Genomic DNA, 19,399 nt, shown 5'->3' with positions numbered 1-19,399 from the left:
CATGAACCCTAGTATTTGAGTATTCATTGAGCTATTGTTGAGAATCTTTTAAATCGAACAATTTTCTTAAATTGATTTTCTGAGAAAGTAAGGAGGAGTTTTAAGGATAGTTTAAAGAGACATTTTGAGTAAGGTTTAAGAGAACTATTGATTCCCAAATGTATTACTTTTACATTGAGAAAGAGGAACTTTGATTTCTAAATGAGTTTATGAAATCGGAGATACATCAGAGCATTACCTCTTTTAAGAGGCTATTTTGAGTACTTACCTCAACACAGAGAAAGAGTATGTTTTATGCATTTGAGCATGAGTATATTATTGGGAGTAGTATTGAGCACCGATATGGGGATGAGATCATATTCCTCAAAATCCTCATAAATCATGTATGCCAAATTGGGTAAAAGGATCATACTTTTCAAATGAATACTTAGTGCCTTCGGGCAAAGCTTAGTGGATCCACTTAGTTGGGGTATTCTATACCCCAGCAAGGTATAAGACAGTTCTGGCAGGGTGGGCGAGATGTTGTATCATCACGTAGCTCATAGTGATGGTTGTCGGTTAGAGAATCTCCCAAATAGAGTTAAACGTGCATTTTTATTATATCACTTATTATGTTGAGTTTCATAGATGAGTAAGTGTTTCTATAAAGTTTTAAATGATTTCATTTCTTTAATCCTTTACATTTAGTTGAGTTATGTTTTATCTATTGCAGTTTTATCAGTTAGTTATTCAATTATATTACAACTCGCACATTCAATGTATTGATGTCTTTCAACTTGCATATTTTATTGATGTATATACAGGTTCTTAAGATCCTCAATAAGAGTCCTTTGAGATCACTCCATCTGCTTGTCAGCTTTTAAGAAAGACCTTCTTGTTTCTGAAGGGACTCTAGTTTTATGAGTTGTTAGTAGTAGTTCCCTTCGGGAGTCGTGGGTCTTGTCCCGACACTCATCTTTGTATAGTAGAGGCTTCATAGATAGACAATTTGGAGAGTCTTTGAGTTTTAGATGTTTTATTTAAAACTTATGTTTCATACTCAGTATATTCAGCAGAGCTTTTGAGATTTAGTAAATTGTTTTTTAAATGTTGCTTTCAGTTTGATGATTATGTATGTTTGAGTTAGTCTTTCGCTTGTAGTCAGCCAAGATGAAGGTTTGCTTAGGACCAACAATGGTTCTCGAGTGTCGGCCACGTCCAATGTGTAGGCTCGGGCCGTGACAAAGATAATCAGAAAAGATAAAATCTAGAAACAAACATAGGCTAAAGCGGATATAAAGGAAGTCACCCAAGTATACCAAAAGTAAATTTAAGTACATCTAAACTAAACCTAACTGGACCTCATAAGACCAGCAGGTACACTTGTGTGCAAGTTACATAAAACCCCAATGGACCCCATAACCCCGACACATACACAGAATAGCTAAGTCTATAAGACAGAAAAGTAATCAAATCCAAGAACCAGTCAACTCTCAGCCCAACTTCCAAGAGTGACAATATGCTCAACCAGTCAACTCCCACCCCAGCTAGCAAGAGTAACAATCAAACCAAATCGCCCAACCATTCACTCCCAGGGGAGTCAGTCGCCCAGCTAGCAAGAGTTCCTCGGGGGCGTGTCAACTCCATAGAGGATCTCACATATCTAAGTCACCTAGCCATCTAGCCACTTCCAAAGGCGTTAGCCGCCCAACTAGCAAAAGTGCCCGAGGGAATATCCACTCCGAAGAGGATTTCAAGTAGGGTCCAAGTCACCATGGATCAACGTCCACTCCGACGATATCACAAAAAGGCTCAAAGCCAGGAGCACTCCAATACCAAGAAAGCACATAATCTCCGGTAGCGCATCGGAGCCGCAAAAATATGGAGAGGAGATAGAAAGTCTAAAGAGCAGCACAAATGCCTAATCTAAGGCTTATACTATCAGACCCTAGTCTGATATTCCGATCTACAAGGACCTAGTCCATCCAAATGACGTTGTCACAAGGTGCATGGGTCTAAGGCAACACTACTCTATCCTAGACTAAGGCCAAATCATTCTCCAAAACAAGTAATCAAATAAGTAAACCACATAGCATGCTATAACACCCATACAACCCCTATCATCACGGTACTACCCGTGGAACAGTAGTAATTAACCCTAAACCACGGTCTCTAGAAAGAAAAGAAGGAATAACTAGGTACTCGTCCACAATTCATACTCATAATCATGAATTTACACATTCATGCTCATTCTAATTAGAAAGAAAGCGATAGCCTACCTTGTGAACAACATTTGAATGCTACCATACTATCAAAAATAGGATCACAACATCAATACATCCACTTAGACACCAAAAATCACCCAAAATGGAGATAGACCAATTTTTAGAGTCAAACGAAAATCGTGGGATCCATGCCAGAAATTTCGGAATTGACTCCGTCAAAAGGTCCTAATCTATGCCTTGAACTTATGTCCCAAAATAGAACACAATTCAAGGCTCGAAAATCAGCTAACACTCAACACAACAAAAACTCAAATTAACAAGAAATGGTAGCAACTAAAAATGAAAATTCACCTCAAACAAAGGTCCATCAACGCAATCTGATCACTCTACCACGAAGTTTCAACAATCATAGACCTAACAAGAAACGAGGGAGAAATCTCGTTTTCAAACTTAACAAAGTGAGTTGATCGCGTATGTCTTTATTTATAAAGACAGACCTTAGTTCTTCATCGCAATCGCGAAAAGAAGGGACACGATCGCGACTCATTAAGAGTCTGAACATCACGATCGCAGAGACCATGCCTCGCGATCGCGATGACGAGGGAAGGCCAACCCTTTATCGCGATTGCGGAAATGGGCCACACAGTCACAAAACACTTAGGCCTAGACCTTCACAAATGCGACCAAGGGGGACACAATTGCGAAGAGCAACTTGGTCTGCACCAGCTGATGCATACAATTGGTTTGGCCAAGTTCCAAAACTCATCTAGGTGCTCCGAATTTATTCAGAACCCCATGCACGAAAATGAGAGATGCACCTCTACCAAAATTGACATTCCGAACTAAATGGAAGCATCAAAATTCCCATCCAAGGTAGTTTCGATAAAAATTGGGTATCACAATCAATTTCTATTTTAAGCCCAATTCCACAAAATGCCGTAGAATTAGCTCGGAAGCCTCGGGACCTAAATGAAGGGTCGTTCTAGACTGAAATCAACATTCTAAAGCTAACCGCGCTGACAGAATTCTCATTTGAGTTCGTTTACTCAGAATGTTGACTAAAGTCAAACTTAAGCTTCAATATGAAAGTTAAAATGCCTAATCGCACAGACTCGTCCTGAAAGCATCGAGAGTCATGTCAATTATGCTACTAGCCTAAAATGACCCTTTTGGAGTTGATGGAATCATCAGAATTAGATTCTTAGGTCATCTTCCTGAACTTGTGATAAAAATGACTATTCAAGGTTCAAAAGCTCTCAGACACTAAAACTCACATAAAACCAAACGAACGACTAGGTGACCGAACTGTCAATCTCAACAAGTCATAAATGACTTAGGGTCACTACAGGAAAGCTCTAAATGAAAAATAGGAGGCATAAACACGAAAATGACTTGAATGTCATTACGAAGAATTACAGACACAATTCATGTAATACATCTGAACATAAAGCACTTACAAAGTTTAAGAATTTGATTCATCTGACAAGGTTCACAAAAAATGAATGATATAGATTTGAAAACGAGTCATACTCATTATGGAGATATTTGACATGAAATATATATATCTTGGTCATAAAATACTAATAGGACTACTATGTATTAAGTGATACAACTGATGGATTTCAAGCTTCCCAATTGCCACCATGCTCTTTAGGAATACTACTCATCACTATCACTATCACAACTGAAAAATGATCACTGAATGAGCTTAGGGAGAAAGATCATAAGCACGATTCATTTAAGAAATCTGATATAAGGATATGCATGACATAACATTATTTCATTAGCCATTGAGTGTAAATCATGAATTCGTGAGACTGAGCATATTATGAGACATGAGTGCTTATATAAATAGATTCATATCATGAGACTGATATTCATAATTTTATAGAGTAAGGTTGAGATCAATGGGCTAAAGTCTCGACCTCTTATTCTGAGAATTGAACATAGATGTGAATCTGTCTAAAGTGTATGATTATAGGTCATGGACATAATGTTGATATGCAAGACATTAACAGGGTGTTATAATGACTAATATTTGAGGAATACGCTAGAGTACGAGTGGATTGACATATCACTTTAATTCTACTGGAACACATCACTTTCTGATTGTTTAACACTTGACTTGGTTCCTCATCTTATCATCTACCCTTTAGGTCTGAAACTGACACTTTAAGGCTATGGACCTATTTTGTCATCTCTAAACTAGTCTATATTCGCTTTACTCTAATACCGGGAAATGATAATCGCATGGCTACTGAACTCTCCATGTATAGTAACTAAGATTCCTTCTTAGTCTTCTTTGTGAGATGTTTCTCTTAACCTCTTCCCGCTTCTATATAAGTCTTTCTATAATATTATTACCCACATTGACCTATAAAGCTGCTTAATCTAACTATTAATAGTCTGATTTCTCTTTCTTAGCCCACTAACACTGTCCTTCTAAGTTCATATGAGGAAACTTGAACATTATTTAAGTGGCTTATCGTTGGCTATATATGATCCCTTTGACCATACTCTTAAGGGTAATAAATAATGCTTAGATCAGTCTACTCCACATTGACAAATCAAATATACTATTGAGACAAACATGAAACATCATTAACTTAATTAGAATTTTGTCTGACTACATAAAATCTTGGGTACACCTCTTAATGCTCTCGTTAGTCTAATAACTAAGTCAGACTTCATTACTCTCATATAAGGGTCATGATACCACGCTTGTACCACTCACATTTATTGCAAAGTAACACCTTAATCCCTTACCTATTTTATGTCAAACCTACTAGACCATATCTCAAAACTAACATTTTCACCCTCATGTTACCATCTTTTTTATCACGACACTCATCTCAAATTCAAGCTTGGTGTCTAGTACTAAACACATATATCATTATAATGGCTCACATATTATACTAACTTACAATTACTAGGTGAAATTAAGAAAAGACCTCATGATAAGTAGTCAATATTTATCTCTCAGTCTACCTAGTTACATATTTTCATCACATTCCTTTTCAAAACCTAAGTACTATTTACTCATTCACTATACATCATTGCCTAATTAGTTCTATATCACTATTAATATCATAGGGCTCTCCTTTAGAAGTTATAAGTTTGGCTTAGATATATCACCTCATGACTACTTTGTCCTTCTATTAAACACTTATACTTGATTTTCACTAACACAATGACACATCAACATAAACTCATTTCTAGTTAAAGTATACTCTAACTCATCCTAACCAGTAACTATTCCTTTAACTTCTATCATGAAATCCATATAAAATTATTATTCCTTAGCCTACATATAAAGGGAAAACTCCACATTAATGACTTACTAGGTATGTGACAACGACTCCACACTTTACTCAATAACTATCTCCATTTCTTAGGTTATTACACTTCTAAATATATATACTTCTAACTTTAGACACTTATACTATTAATGGTTCATAATATCGCAAATCACATTATCTTTCGAGCAACAACACTATCCAAGCTCTTTAAAACACACTTCCCTCTTAAAGGGATTCACCTGAAACAAGGTTTAGAGAAGAGAATTTGAGAGCATATCTTTGTTTTTAGCTCGAACGCACGATTTATATGAATAAGTGTGCATTTTTTCGAATAAATACACTTAAGCATACTGATGGGCTTCTCTCAAGCCTAGCTGCAGTCTCTTGACTTTCTAAAGAGTTTATCTGAGAGTAATCATCGATAATGATTTGGGCTTTGATATTTCAACCAACTTGAGTATGAAGGATAGTCGAATGGATTCGAGAAATGCACGAGTTTGAATAACTTTCTTATGACACAATTCTATTGCACAATCTAGAGTATGAAAGAATGAGAAACATCTCCTAAATGCGATGTAGCCTTATGATAATAAGTGTAGTGCTCAACATATCCATAAGCAAAACTATACTAGACACAACTTCATAGACACCCTAAGACACTTGAACTCTCTACTCTGATAACAAGTTTGTCACGCCCCGAGCTTATACCCGGACATGGCCAACACTCAAAACCATTGTTCGTCTCAAGCGAACTCTTGGCATGACTGACTACAGAGAGGAAAACTATACATACATGCGAAAGCCTTATAATGTAGACAATATCATTAGTGGGTTGGGCCGTTACAAAATGGTATCAAAATCACTCCTCTATTAGCCTTGTCGATGTGGACCAGAGTTCAATTAAGTTTAGGAAAATCTCGATAAGACAGGTTAAATCTCAGTGTTGAGTCTTGGCGAATCCCATACGGTGGGGCAAACCTCAACGAGGACGCTAAGTTTATGGAGGGGGGTGTATGTGACAACCCATGTTAAGATTAGAATTCTTACATCAACAAAACATAGGAGATATGTTATGTATATATGTAAGCAGACATTACCAATTAGTGATGCGTTTTTAAGTCGTGTGGGCGTAGGCCCAAAATGGACAATATCACTAGTGGGTTGGGCCATTACATTTGGTTGGTCATGTAATTATTTGGTCAGCATGTAATTAGGTGTAATTAGGGGTAATTAGTATGGGGTAATTACACTCTCCAATTCTCAGTGAGGGACTATGAAGTGTTGTTATTATTTTTATTTTCTGATTTAATTCAATCTTAAATTCTACTTATTTTAAATTCTTTTTTATTTTTATCATTCTAAAAATGTCTTTTTTATTTTATACTATTTATATTTTATTTCCTTCTCATTCTTAGCATTTACTTCTTGTGATTCCATGTGATTTCTCCTATTATCTATTTTATTTATTTATTTATTTATTTTATTAGCATAATTGTGTTTGTATTCTAATTTTTAAATTGAAGGAAAATTCTTGTTAAATAAGGTTATATATTTACGTTTTTATGTTCTTTTAAATCACATTTATTTACGTTATGTGGAAATTTGACATAAGAATATTACATTAAATTTCTTTTCGAATTTAGAACTTATGTTATATTTTCAATTATTGACTTGATATTTCATATTGCAAATCATTTATTTTTTAGTTAGACTTGATAGTTATCTTTTTATCAAATATTTTCATAATTTATGACATTAAATTTATAATATTAATCTTTTATAAACATATTTTATATAACATTCATAGAAATCGGATAATTTATTTTATTATTAATTTAAGGGAAAAGGGTCAAAATTACCCCTCAACTTTGTTTTATTGGTTGACTTTACCCTTACCGTTAAAAGCAAGTTATTTTTACCCATGTCGTTAATAAACTTAATAAATATACCCCTCCTTGGAGGGAAACCCCCAAATCAATTGAAATTACTCAATTTTAATTGAAATTATCCAATTTCTTTTTTAACCCGAACCAGAACCCAACCCACTAAACTAATCAAATTAACCGATTTCCAATCTTCTTCATCTCAGTGTTCTTGGCTAAGTACCCTAAGAACACTCGCAATCTTTATCATAGCTAACACATAAATTCTACATTGTCTAACAAAATCAATCGAAAAGACCTGATATTTATCTCCGAATTATTTGTTGAAGGTTGCCTAGGCTAAACACTGCAATCATTCAATCACAGGATTTGCTACATACAAGAAATCAGTAATCATCAAATAACCGGTACTCATCAAATATGATGATATATTGGAAACATTTTGAACAAATAAAAAGATAGAGAAAAGAAAAACCTCCCCTCCATTGTAGCTTAAGCTTACGTGCACATACAAGAATCATGGAGGGCCACTGAATTGATTTACGAGCCAGGTAAAGAAGAATTAGATGTACTATTGGGTACACATTTAGGGGCAGCCTGCTGATAACAAATCAAAAAGTAATTTGGTTGGTACCCAGAAATGGTTTTCTTCATTGGATCGAATGATGACGTGTAAATTGAAACTTCTCCATTTACTTGCTCTGTGGCTTGTTCTTCGCTGAACCCCACAACAGAGAGAGGCAGGATGTTGTTCAGCAAAAATAATATACTTGTTATACATTCAACCAACGAACTTTTTCAATTGATTTTGTTAGACAATATAGGATTTATGTGTTAGCTTTGATAAAGATTGTGAGTGTTCTTAGCATACTTAGCCAAGAACACTGAGATGAAGAAGATTGGAAATCGGTTAATTTGATTAGTTTAGTGGGTTGGGTTCTGGTTCGGGTTAAAAAAGAAATTGGATAATTTCAATTAAAATCGGATAATTTCAATTGATTTGGGGGTTTTCGTCCAAGGAGGGTATATTTTTTGTTAAGTTTATTGACGGCAGAGGTAAAAATAACTTGTTTTTAATGATTAGGGTAAAGTAAATCAATAAAACAAAGTTGAGGGGTAATTTTAACCCTTTTTCCTTAATTTAATTAATATATACTAATTTAAATTACACCATTTCCAATTAGAGTATGAGCAATACAAACCTTTAGATGTTTGTTCCTCTTTTCTTTTTCAGTAGCAATATCTTGTTTTCCTTGGAATGCTGCCAATTAACCCTACTTCCATTGTCACCCCTCTCAAGTTCTCCATTGTCACATTCTCATTTCCTCATTCGAACACCATCTCTATTCGTTGCAACGCCGCCTCTGATCCATCCTCCTCCTCTTCCTCTTTCAACTTCGTCGGTGCTGCTGATGCCGCTTCCGCCGGCAGAATTTCCAAAAAATCTCTAGGCACTTCTCCGGTGGAGAAGCGAACGGCGAGTAACACCAAAAATACAAAAATTAATGCCTGGGAAAAGCCTTGGTCGCGCAACCGAGAAAGCTACTTGGCCGATGATAGTGAACCTCTTCCTCTTCCCATGACTTATCCTGACATTTCTCCTGTTTCGCCCGACGAAATTGACCGTCGCCTTCACTGTGATCCCCAAATACAGGTCTTCATTTTGCTTTGTACTTTATATTTATTTGCCTTATTTTAGTCTAATGAGAAGAAATCACCCGGTTTTTTTCCCTTTTTTTTATGCTGAGATTAATTTGAACCTGGTCTTCCATGATCCATTCAAGTTAGCAGGCTGCGCCTTTGGGTGAAACTAAAAATAGTGAACTATGATAAATATTAGACCCAAACTAGTTTGACATTGCAGCGTATTGATTAGTTGTCAATTTGAGTGAAGTGCACAGTTAGATTACCCAATAACAGTATGGTTTATCTGGTTGTTCTAGTTCAGACTATTGAGTTCTGAACTCAGACTATTGAGTTCTGAACTAACTTTCGGTTTTGTAATTTAAGTTCTTTTATGTATAAAATGGACTTTTTGGAACATTAATGCTTGTGTAGGGACTAAAGGAAAACATCTTCTGTAGAACAAAAGAACTACCTTTTGAGGCTTATATTGCAGTGCAGTTCAACATTTTGTCTCAACCCCAGTCCCCAAGGCTTTTGGTCGAGTGGTAAGAGCGTAGCATGTAGGGGTGTGCACTATTTGGATTAAACCGAAAAACCAAACCAAATCAAACCGAATTATAATTTGGATTGGTTTTTTGGATTTGTGGTTTGGTTTTGGATTTATAAATTACTTTGTTTGGTTTTTTGGTTTGGTTTCGGATTTAGAAAAATGAAAACCGAAAAACCGAAAAAAACCGAATTATATATATATATATAAATAGATTAATAATTACACATATAATATTTAGGTTTACTATGTAGGCCGTAGGGTACTAATAATTCAGTATTGTTGTAATATTTAGGCCCATATCAAATTACTGCCATCCTATTTCACTAAATTTTAGGCATTAGGTTTTACATTATAACTATAAATATCAATATCACATATTACTTGCACTTTCATGACAAAAAAATTAGCAGAACTAGAATTAGTACTTTTCCTTATATGAAATTTTTATTTTTTAAGCATGCAAATATAACTTTGATTATGTTATTAATTAGTTATGAAATAAGTTATAACCGAATAGCCAAACCGAAAAAAACCAAACCGAAAAGAGAAAAACCGAACCGAACCAATTTTTTTTTGGTTCGGATTGGGTTATACTTTTTCAAACCGAAAACCGAAAAACCCAAACCGAATAACACAAAACCGAACCGAAAAATCGAATGCACACCCCTCACTAGCATGTGATGTGTGGGTTAGGCACACGTCATAAACATAGACAAAAGCTTGGTATTTAAGTGGACAATGATAAAGGGGCGGGCCAATCATCAAGTTTCAAACCGTTTGCCAATGACCCTCGGGGATTTCTTGGTTACCAAAACAAGAAAAAGAAAAAGATCAGCACTTTGTCTGGTATCTTGTGGCACAAAGTTATTTATAGAGTTATTGACCATGATTGGTCAGTATACAGCCTAATCTGTTTCAAATTTTATCCACCACTAGACTACTAATAATATTGACAGGAATGAGTATGCTATTTGTTATCACAGGGTAATATCTTTGTCTACGTAAAGAAGATGTTTACAAGAGAACGCTAAAGATATTCACTGGTCTAGGTTTGTCATTTTTCTTTGGTCATTCTTATTTTTTGATGAAAGCCCTTTGGTCATTATTGCTACTTCAGGATTGCAAGGAAGTCGTCTATGAGTGGACTGGGAAATGTCGGAGTTGCCAAGGAACGGGATTTGTAAGTTACTACAACAAACGAGGGAAGGACACCATCTGTAAATGCATACCTTGCCTTGGAATCGGTACAAACACCTTACTCTTATTTCCTGTGTGCATTATATTTTCATGATCATTATTTGCCTTCTCTGTTTTTCTTTACTTTGAAAAGCGTGGAATGCATACTCAGTCATTCAAGGCTTCTTTGTATACAGTAGTATGCAGGAAGCTTTATATTCTTATGTAGTATAAATTGTGAAAAGTACCTAAATATTAATTTCACGTCTATAAAAGCAGATGCATTAAAATGATGTTAACTTACCGTGTCTGAATACAATAACAACCACGTCTCAATTCCAAGCAAGTTGGGGGTGACTACAGTGGTGTAGCCAGAAATTTCTTCAAGAGTCTTCAAATTTTAAAGAAGTCAATAAAAAATATTGATGAATGGGTGCCCAAAATTTCTTAGTCAAACTACACAATATTTAGCTAAACCATAAAAATAGTGTAATAAACCTACAATTTTGTAACTAAAACTAACATGAGAGGTCAAACAAAAAATTCTACAATAGACATTCAATCGAAATTTATCATCACAATTGTATTTGATAAAATTTCATCTTTTTGAGTGTATTTATAATTATATACTCATTATAAATTAGTGTTCAGGGAAGCGTGAAGCGGAAAAAAGCGACAATGCACTGCTTTGGTTAAAGCGTGAAACACAATTTCTAAAGAAAAACAACCAAAATAAATAGAGACAATATATATAAGCAGAAGTTCTTATTAAAAGCTAGAAGATAGATATCGAAAAATCCTCCATAGATCATTGGACAAACAAATCAAATTTAATAATCTTTCAACATCTATTTCTTGTTCTTCTGAACTCTACTCTACTTTTACAAGATTGACAAAATCTTATATTTCTCTTTTATCATTGTATTGTTCATCATCTTCAACTTCATCAACACGGCTTGAAGTAGCTATCTCTTTTCCCCTCTTATGTAAACTTGAAGTGTTTTCTCTCAAACCATAACAGTTCTCCTCAACTCTTGCCCCAGCAACAATACCCCAAGTGAAATTAGAATCTTTCTCAAAATTGCTTCATCTTCAAGACTTCAACATTCTCAACTCTAGTTAGCCATTCAATGACATCATCAGTATTGTCCAAGCTAATTGGACCAATTTCATTGCAAGTGTTGTCCCCGATGCTCTATGTTCTATTATATTTTATGAACACCATGTCATGTGGAGCTTTAGTGTTAGTCGATTCTTCTTCTTGGAATGAATCTAGAAACAAATATAGCAAGTAATTAGTAGGAATTTTTTTTTTTGAGACAAAGTAATTAGTAGGAATTAAGACAATTGTGATATAATATTGTTACCTCAATATACTAAATTTTGCTCGTAGTTCTTACATACTTAAATATGCTCCAATTTCTCACGCCCAGATAAGCTACAAGTTAGACATAATTTAATGGCAATCTCTTGTAACTCTGGAGTTTCTAAACCACAAAGCCTCCACCATTCAATTGTTAAAGTAGAACAACTGACACTAACTTCATGATAAGAGGGAGGCTTCATTTCTGGACCACATTGGCCTATGACCTCAATGAATTCTCTAAAATTGTTGGAATAATTGGCATAATTGAGTGGGAGCCCTACTTCGTACATCCATTGTAAAAAGGTCGCAACTATACGTTCCGTCAAAACTCTCTTGGCCATATCTTGCAAATTCTTTTTACCAAGAAGTGACCATCTATAGGACCTTTTCTACTAATGATTCGTAACTTAAAGAGACTTGCATTTGTAATTGTTTTTGTGATTTTGAAGGAAATGACAATAAACAACCTCATCTTTCATTTCTAAATCTTTATCACGATTAGTCACATTCAGTTTAAATATAGCCTTGACGTTTTAGCTCTTTTTTTCCATGAACATATTTTTTAATTTCTCCCCTCACAATTTCTGGACATTTTGTACACTATGCGACATTCCTAAAAGACTCAATTAGATGTTGTTTGTGACGAAAGATTCAACCTCGAGTTATCTTGTCACGAGACAAACATATAAATTGCGACCCTATTGGTCTCACTTAATATTTTCTCATAGTTCCTAGTCGGTCACCCATTTTAATAGTTGGTAAGATTTAAGAAAAATCAAGTGAAACCAATGAGACCACAATTATATGTTTGTTTTTGTGATAAAGTAACTCAGACACACTCTTTCGTCACAAACACCATCTTATTGGGTCTTCTAAGGATGCCTCAAAGTCTGAAATTTTCGTAGATTGTGAGGGATAAATTAAAAAATATGTCGATGATAAAAGCACCTAAAACGTCATGCTTTATTGCAACCGAATGTGGCTAATCTTGGTGATGATGAAGAAATGGAAGGAAGATGAAACAGTTGATTTGTCACTTCTTTCAATATCACAAAAATAATCATTAAATGCAACAATCTTTTCAAGTTATGGATCAATCGCTAGAAATGAACATTGAGGATGACGAAATAGAAGGTTTATTACCTGCTTCAACATTTTCACCTGCATTATTGGTAACAACATTTTCTGCTCCAATCATCTTAATAGTGTTCCGAACCCATAAAATATTTTGATAGAATCAGTAAACGAGTCGCTCACATCAATGGATTCAACAAATAGTTTCCTTTTGGAGAATTCACCAACACGTCAATGATCATTTTTACATTTCTTGTAGTCCATTTATCCAACATAATGGAACATATGAACTTGTTCCATTTTCCCATTGATCCTCCATAACTTTTTTGTCTCTTCCACTTCTTTGTTTAGATAATTGACACTAATTTCATGAAAAACAGGAGTCTTCATTCTTGGACCACATTGGCCGACAACCTCTATGAATGCTCTAGAAATGGCGATATAATTGGCACAACTGAGGGGGAGCCCTGCTTCGTACATCCATTGTAAAAAGGTTGCAACTATATGTCAAAACTCTCTTGGCCATATCTTGCAAATTCCTTTTACCAAGAATTGACAATCTATAGGTCCTTTTCTACTAATGATCCATAGCTAAAAGAGATTGTTACATTTGTAATTGTTTCTGTGATTTTGAAGGAAATGACAAATAAACAACCTCATCTTTCATTTCTTCATCTTCATCAAGATTAGTCACATTCAGTTTAAATATAGCCTTGACGTTTAAGCTCTTTTTTTTATCAACATATTTTTTAATTTCTTCCCTCACAATATCCAAACATTTTGTACACTTTGCGACATTCCTAAAAGACCCAATAAGATATTGTTTGTGACGAAAGATTCAACCTCGAGTTATCTTGTGACAAGACAAACATATAATTGCGACCCTATTGGTCTCACTTAATATTTTCTCATAGTTCCTAGTCGGTCACCCATTTTAATTGTTGGTAAGATTTAAGAAAAATCAAGTGAAACCAATAGGACCACAATTATATGTTTGTTTTGTGATAAAATAACTCAGACACTCTTTCGTCACAAACACCATCTTATTGGGTCTTCTAAGGATGTCTCAAAATGTGAAATTTTCGTAGATTGTGAGGGAGAAATTAAAAAATGTGTCTATGAAAATAGGACGCAAAGTGTCATGCTTTATTTCAACCGAATGTGGCTAATCTTGGTGATGATGAAGAAATGGAGGGAAGGTGAAACGGTTTTTTTGTCACTTCTTTCAATATCACACAAAAACAATCATTAAATGCAACAATCTTTTCAAGTTATGGATCAATCGATAGAAATGAACATTGAGGATGACGAAATAGAAAGTTTATTACCTGCTTTAACATTTTCACCTGCATTTTTGGTAACAACATTTTGTGCTTCAATCATCTTAATAGTGTTCCGAACCCATAAAATATTTTGATAGAATTAGTAGCCGAGTCGTTCGCATCAATCAATTCAACAAATAGTTTCCTTTTGGAGAATTCACCAACACGTCAATGATCATTTTTTCAACGGAAAAGGGTCATATTTTCCCTTGTACCCTTAGAAAAGGGTCATATTTACCCTTCGTTATACTTTTTTTGATATATTTGCCCCTACCATCCTACTTTTTGCCCTTGTACAGTTAACTTATCATGACACCATTTTTATAAGCCTATGTGGCGCCTACGTGGCTCCATGTGTATATACATTTATTATAATAAAAAAATTACTTTCTATTTAGTATTATATTTGACCCATTTAGTAAAATTCGACCCAACCATTAACCCGATTCTAATATCCACTCTCATATCACTTTACCCATTAAAACAGAGATAATACAGAGACAACGGTCTTCAGTTTTCTCCCGTCGTTCGTAGTATCTCAGAAGAAGTCCCAGAGAAAAGATCGTTGAGAAGCAAAACTGTGTGTCGAAATAAGCATGTCAATTAGCATGCGAAAAGAAAAAATACAGAGACAACTTAGATTGAAGGCTTCGATACAGAGAGGAGTCATTCATGTCGTGATTCTGCTAATTGGTCGGGTTTCTTGTCTGTCGCTTTAGTTTTACATCTTTAGTTACCGAGTAAGCGAGAGTGAGAAGTTTGAATTTTGATGCAGTTAAGAATTGTGGTGGACAGTGAGAGTGAAGTGGATTTGCTGGTACAGACTCGGCATCTCCGTGATATTGTCGTCCTTGTCATCCGAGGTCTTGCACAAAGGTTTAGCAACACCTCAATCAATTCCCTTCTTGAGATAGAGACCTAGTAACATATCATGTTCTTTTTTGTGTACATTAGTTGGTTTTTTCTGTCTCTAACTCCAGTAGTTTGGTGTTGGTTTTTGTGATTTTGTATTCTGTTTTTTGGTGAGGTATTTAGTTTCATCTGCTATGCATTTTGCTTCTTCCATTAGCTTCTTATTATGCTTATGCAAGTTAGCTTGGTATTGTTTATGTAAATATGACATATCTTTGTGCATGAAAATACAAAAGAAATACCGATTTGTGTATGATAGTTCACAAAAAAATTAGTGTAATTTATTCATATTGAATGTTCAACTTCAGCATTACTAGCAAGATGTGTCTTGTGTCCAATGTACAATACATGATAATGTGATTATGGGAAACTTTACTAGCTATTACAAGAAAGCTTATTACACTCCGAGAATCGTAACGTCTAATTATAAGTCACATATCAATTTTGGAGTTGAAGGCTGCAGGTTCAATTCCCAGTTCATCACCATATGATCCTTTTGCATAACTTGTAGCCTGATAAGAGTGCTGAGGCCGTCACGGCCATGAAAGCAATAAAAGACATGCAAACATCAAGACAATTAGAATTTAGAGTTCAAAATAGACTTCTAAATCTAAAGGATCACAAAAATAGACTTCTAAATCTAAAGGATCACAAAAATAGACTTCTAAATCTAAAGGATCACAAAAATAGACTTCTAAATCTAAAGGATCACAAAAATAGACTTCTAAATCTAAAGGATCACAAAAATAGACTTCTAAATCTAAAGGATCACAAAAATAGACTTCTAAATCTAAAGGATCACAAAAATAGACTTCTAAATCTAAAGGATCACAAAAATAGACTTCTAAATCTAAAGGATCACAAAAATAGACTTCTAAATCTAAAGGATCACAAAAATAGACTTCTAAATCTAAAGGATCACAAAAATAGACTTCTAAATCTAAAGGATCACAAAAATAGACTTCTAAATCTAAAGGATCACAAAAATAGACTTCTAAATCTAAAGGATCACAAAAATAGACTTCTAAATCTAAAGGATCACAAAAATAGACTTCTAAATCTAAAGGATCACAAAAATAGACTTCTAAATCTAAAGGATCACAAAAATAGACTTCTAAATCTAAAGGATCACAAAAATAGACTTCTAAATCTAAAGGATCACAAAAATAGACTTCTAAATCTAAAGGATCACAAAAATAGACTTCTAAATCTAAAGGATCACAAAAATAGACTTCTAAATCTAAAGGATCACAAAAATAGACTTCTAAATCTAAAGGATCACAAAAATAGACTTCTAAATCTAAAGGATCACAAAAATAGACTTCTAAATCTAAAGGATCACAAAAATAGACTTCTAAATCTAAAGGATCACAAAAATAGACTTCTAAATCTAAAGGATCACAAAAATAGACTTCTAAATCTAAAGGATCACAAAAATAGACTTCTAAATCTAAAGGATCACAAAAATAGACTTCTAAATCTAAAGGATCACAACTTATATGTTCCAATGTCAAAATACTACATTCATATAAATTATCTAGCCAATATAAGACAATTTTACCTTTTTACATCCTTTACTGTTGTGGTTTGGCTCTCCGCAATTGTTACATGTCATAACTCTTCCCTTTCTTGAACTTGCCCACTCGCCTTGCCTCTTAATTGCCTCGTCACTTTTTTTCTGACCGTTTAGTTTTGGGTCTGCCGACCATCTTCACTAGGTCAGGTGGTTCCATTGCTTGATGTGGATCCACTTCCAAAAATTTCACTTCTAACAGGTTGCAATTTGTGCCTATAGGTAAGCAGGAATGCCTCTTTGCTATACCACCAACTCATTTCACTCAAAGGGTCCAGCTTGTTGTACAACATTGCAGAAATTGCATGTGGGCATGGAATTCCATTTAGATCCCATTGTCTACATGTGCATCTCTTCAAAATCATATTTACAGTATGCCTATCACAACCTTCTGTGATCTCATATCCATAATCACCATTGAAATTAACCTTACATTTTTGAGAAATTTTCATGTACTCATTGAACAATTGCATACTCTTTGGGCTAAACCCAGTAGCCCAAAATCTCATTTCATCCTCCCTTTTTCTCAATTGGTTCATGATTTTAGTTCTTATTTCTTCAAGCATTTTGATGATTGGTTTGCCTCTAGCTTCTAGAATCCATTTATTCACCGATTCTGTGAAATTGTTCACCACTTCATAGTTCTTGCACACGGTGTCAAAATAGGCTCTACACCACGCATTGGGAGGATATTTCAGTAAATCTTCAGCTGCTGTTTTATCTAAAGAACCAATCATATTGAGTTTGTCTTTGAAATCTTCCTCATATGTGGTCCATGAACACCACCAAAATACCTTCTGCAGTTCCTCTGACCTCCATGTTTTGCACCAGTTTGCTTCAACATGTTTCGCACAAAATCTGTCATGTGATTCAGGAAACACATCTTTCATTGCTAGAAGTAATCCCTGTATAATAAAATTAACAAAAATAATGAATTTCTAATTTTTCATTTTAGTAATGTCCAGAACTGGAATGAAAGACCTGTCTAGTGCTTTCATTTTACTTCTGACCAGAATTTTAATTTAAGAACTGGACAATTCTTCAATTTTTAGTTTTGGACAGAAGTAAAATGAAAGAACTGGACAGCGATTGAAGCTTTAGAAATGAACTTAAAAGTTAATGTAAAAAAGAATTAGCTGGAAAAAAATAATTCAGATATGTTACCTTCTGCATGTCTGAAATGAAGGTTATTCCTTCACCCACCTCCTTGAGATCTAATGACCTTTTAAGATGGCCTAAAAACCAGTTCCATGTTCTTTTTGTTTCTTTGTCAACAACTGCCCAAGCAATAAGGTAACTATGGGACTGACAATCTTGACCAACAGCAGTTAACAATTGGCCCTTGGCTTTCCCTTTTAAAAAGGTTCCATCTAAGCCAATAAAGGGTCTTAACCCATCCTTAAAACCCATTTTAAGTGCGTGAAAGCAAATGAACATCCTCAAGAATCTTCGTTTTCCATTGGCAAGTGCATCCTTCGATATATTTATAATCACATCACTTCCTGGATTACTAGACCTTAGCTCATTTGCATAAGCCTCAAGTCTATTATAATCATCTGTAAAGCTTCCTTCAAGTTTTTCCAAAATCAATCGCTTAGCTCGCTTGCACTTACCATGACTAACATTGACATCAAATCTTTTTTCTAAATCATCCCTCATATCCTTGATCCTGTACTTTGGGTCATTTTGCAATTTAGACTTGAAATAATACGCTATTGTAAGATGATCAACCCTTCCATTGTCAAATGCTTCGTTACAATCATGCGTATTTTTCAAGGTTTTTATTCTAACCCCCGGCATGTCTTTATCTCCAGAAATATGTAATGAAAAACGACATCCTGCAACACACTCATACCTCAACCTTGATGGATCACTTTTCAACTGCTTCAAGTTTCTTTTGTTTACAAGAGCATACAAGTTAATGTATAATCTAGCTTCGGGCATATCCTTGAAGCTCATACCTATGCATAACTCCTTGTAATCTAGCAACGTTTCATCAATGATCCTATTTTTTTGAAAGGCAATCTTATTCAAGTCATCAGAATCATACTCTACCTCGACATGATTATCATCACTCTCATTATCACTCTCACCGTCAGTTCCAACTTCAGTTGTTGCAACATATGACTCAGAATGTTGAGAAATATTATGAACTTCTATTAATTCCTCGCCTTCATCTACAACATATATGTTAAGGACCTTAAATTCTTCAGACACTAAGTACAATAACTGCCTTATACCATTATCACCATCTATCTCGTAATAGTTACCAGATGGAACGGTAACAATAAGTTGTTGAACACCTAAATATCCAAACTTACTGTTGTACTCGTTTACGATATCAATAAAGGAAAGGAGGTCAGGATCATAACCTGTCCAAATATCGATTAATTTCTTTGAATACATGACATTTG

The 19,399-nt window shown here is 34.7% G+C and overlaps 1 protein-coding gene across 11 annotated transcripts in view; it reads left to right on the top strand.

Moving 5' to 3' along the window:
• Positions 1-8,583: 8,583 nt before the first annotated feature.
• LOC102599408 (protein disulfide-isomerase SCO2-like) overlaps positions 8,584-19,399 on the top strand; it is a 19,539-nt gene continuing 8,723 nt past the window's right edge. For 5 of the 11 annotated variants that reach the window (XR_368036.2, XR_001474576.1, XM_015312978.1 and 2 more), the window contains exons 1-2: positions 8,584-9,040; positions 10,680-10,806. Coding sequence is in view for 4 of the 11 variants with exons in the window: in XM_015312978.1 (XP_015168464.1) it covers positions 8,645-9,040; positions 10,680-10,806 (523 nt within the window). In the remaining 7 variants the exon portion in view is untranslated. Of the gene's footprint in view, positions 9,041-10,210; positions 10,455-10,545; positions 10,612-10,679; positions 10,807-13,558; positions 13,672-14,987; positions 15,194-15,275; positions 15,377-19,399 lie in introns of those variants that run through there. The other 6 variants (XR_001474580.1, XR_368035.2, XR_001474577.1 and 3 more) reach the window with 6 other exon arrangements.

The sequence above is a fragment of the Solanum tuberosum genome, unplaced genomic scaffold, assembly GCF_000226075.1.
Source record: "Solanum tuberosum cultivar DM 1-3 516 R44 unplaced genomic scaffold, SolTub_3.0 scf00220, whole genome shotgun sequence".
Lineage (NCBI taxonomy): Eukaryota > Viridiplantae > Streptophyta > Magnoliopsida > Solanales > Solanaceae > Solanum > Solanum tuberosum.
Note: the sequence above shows the minus strand (reverse complement) of the source record. Positions and strands in the feature narration are given on the sequence as shown.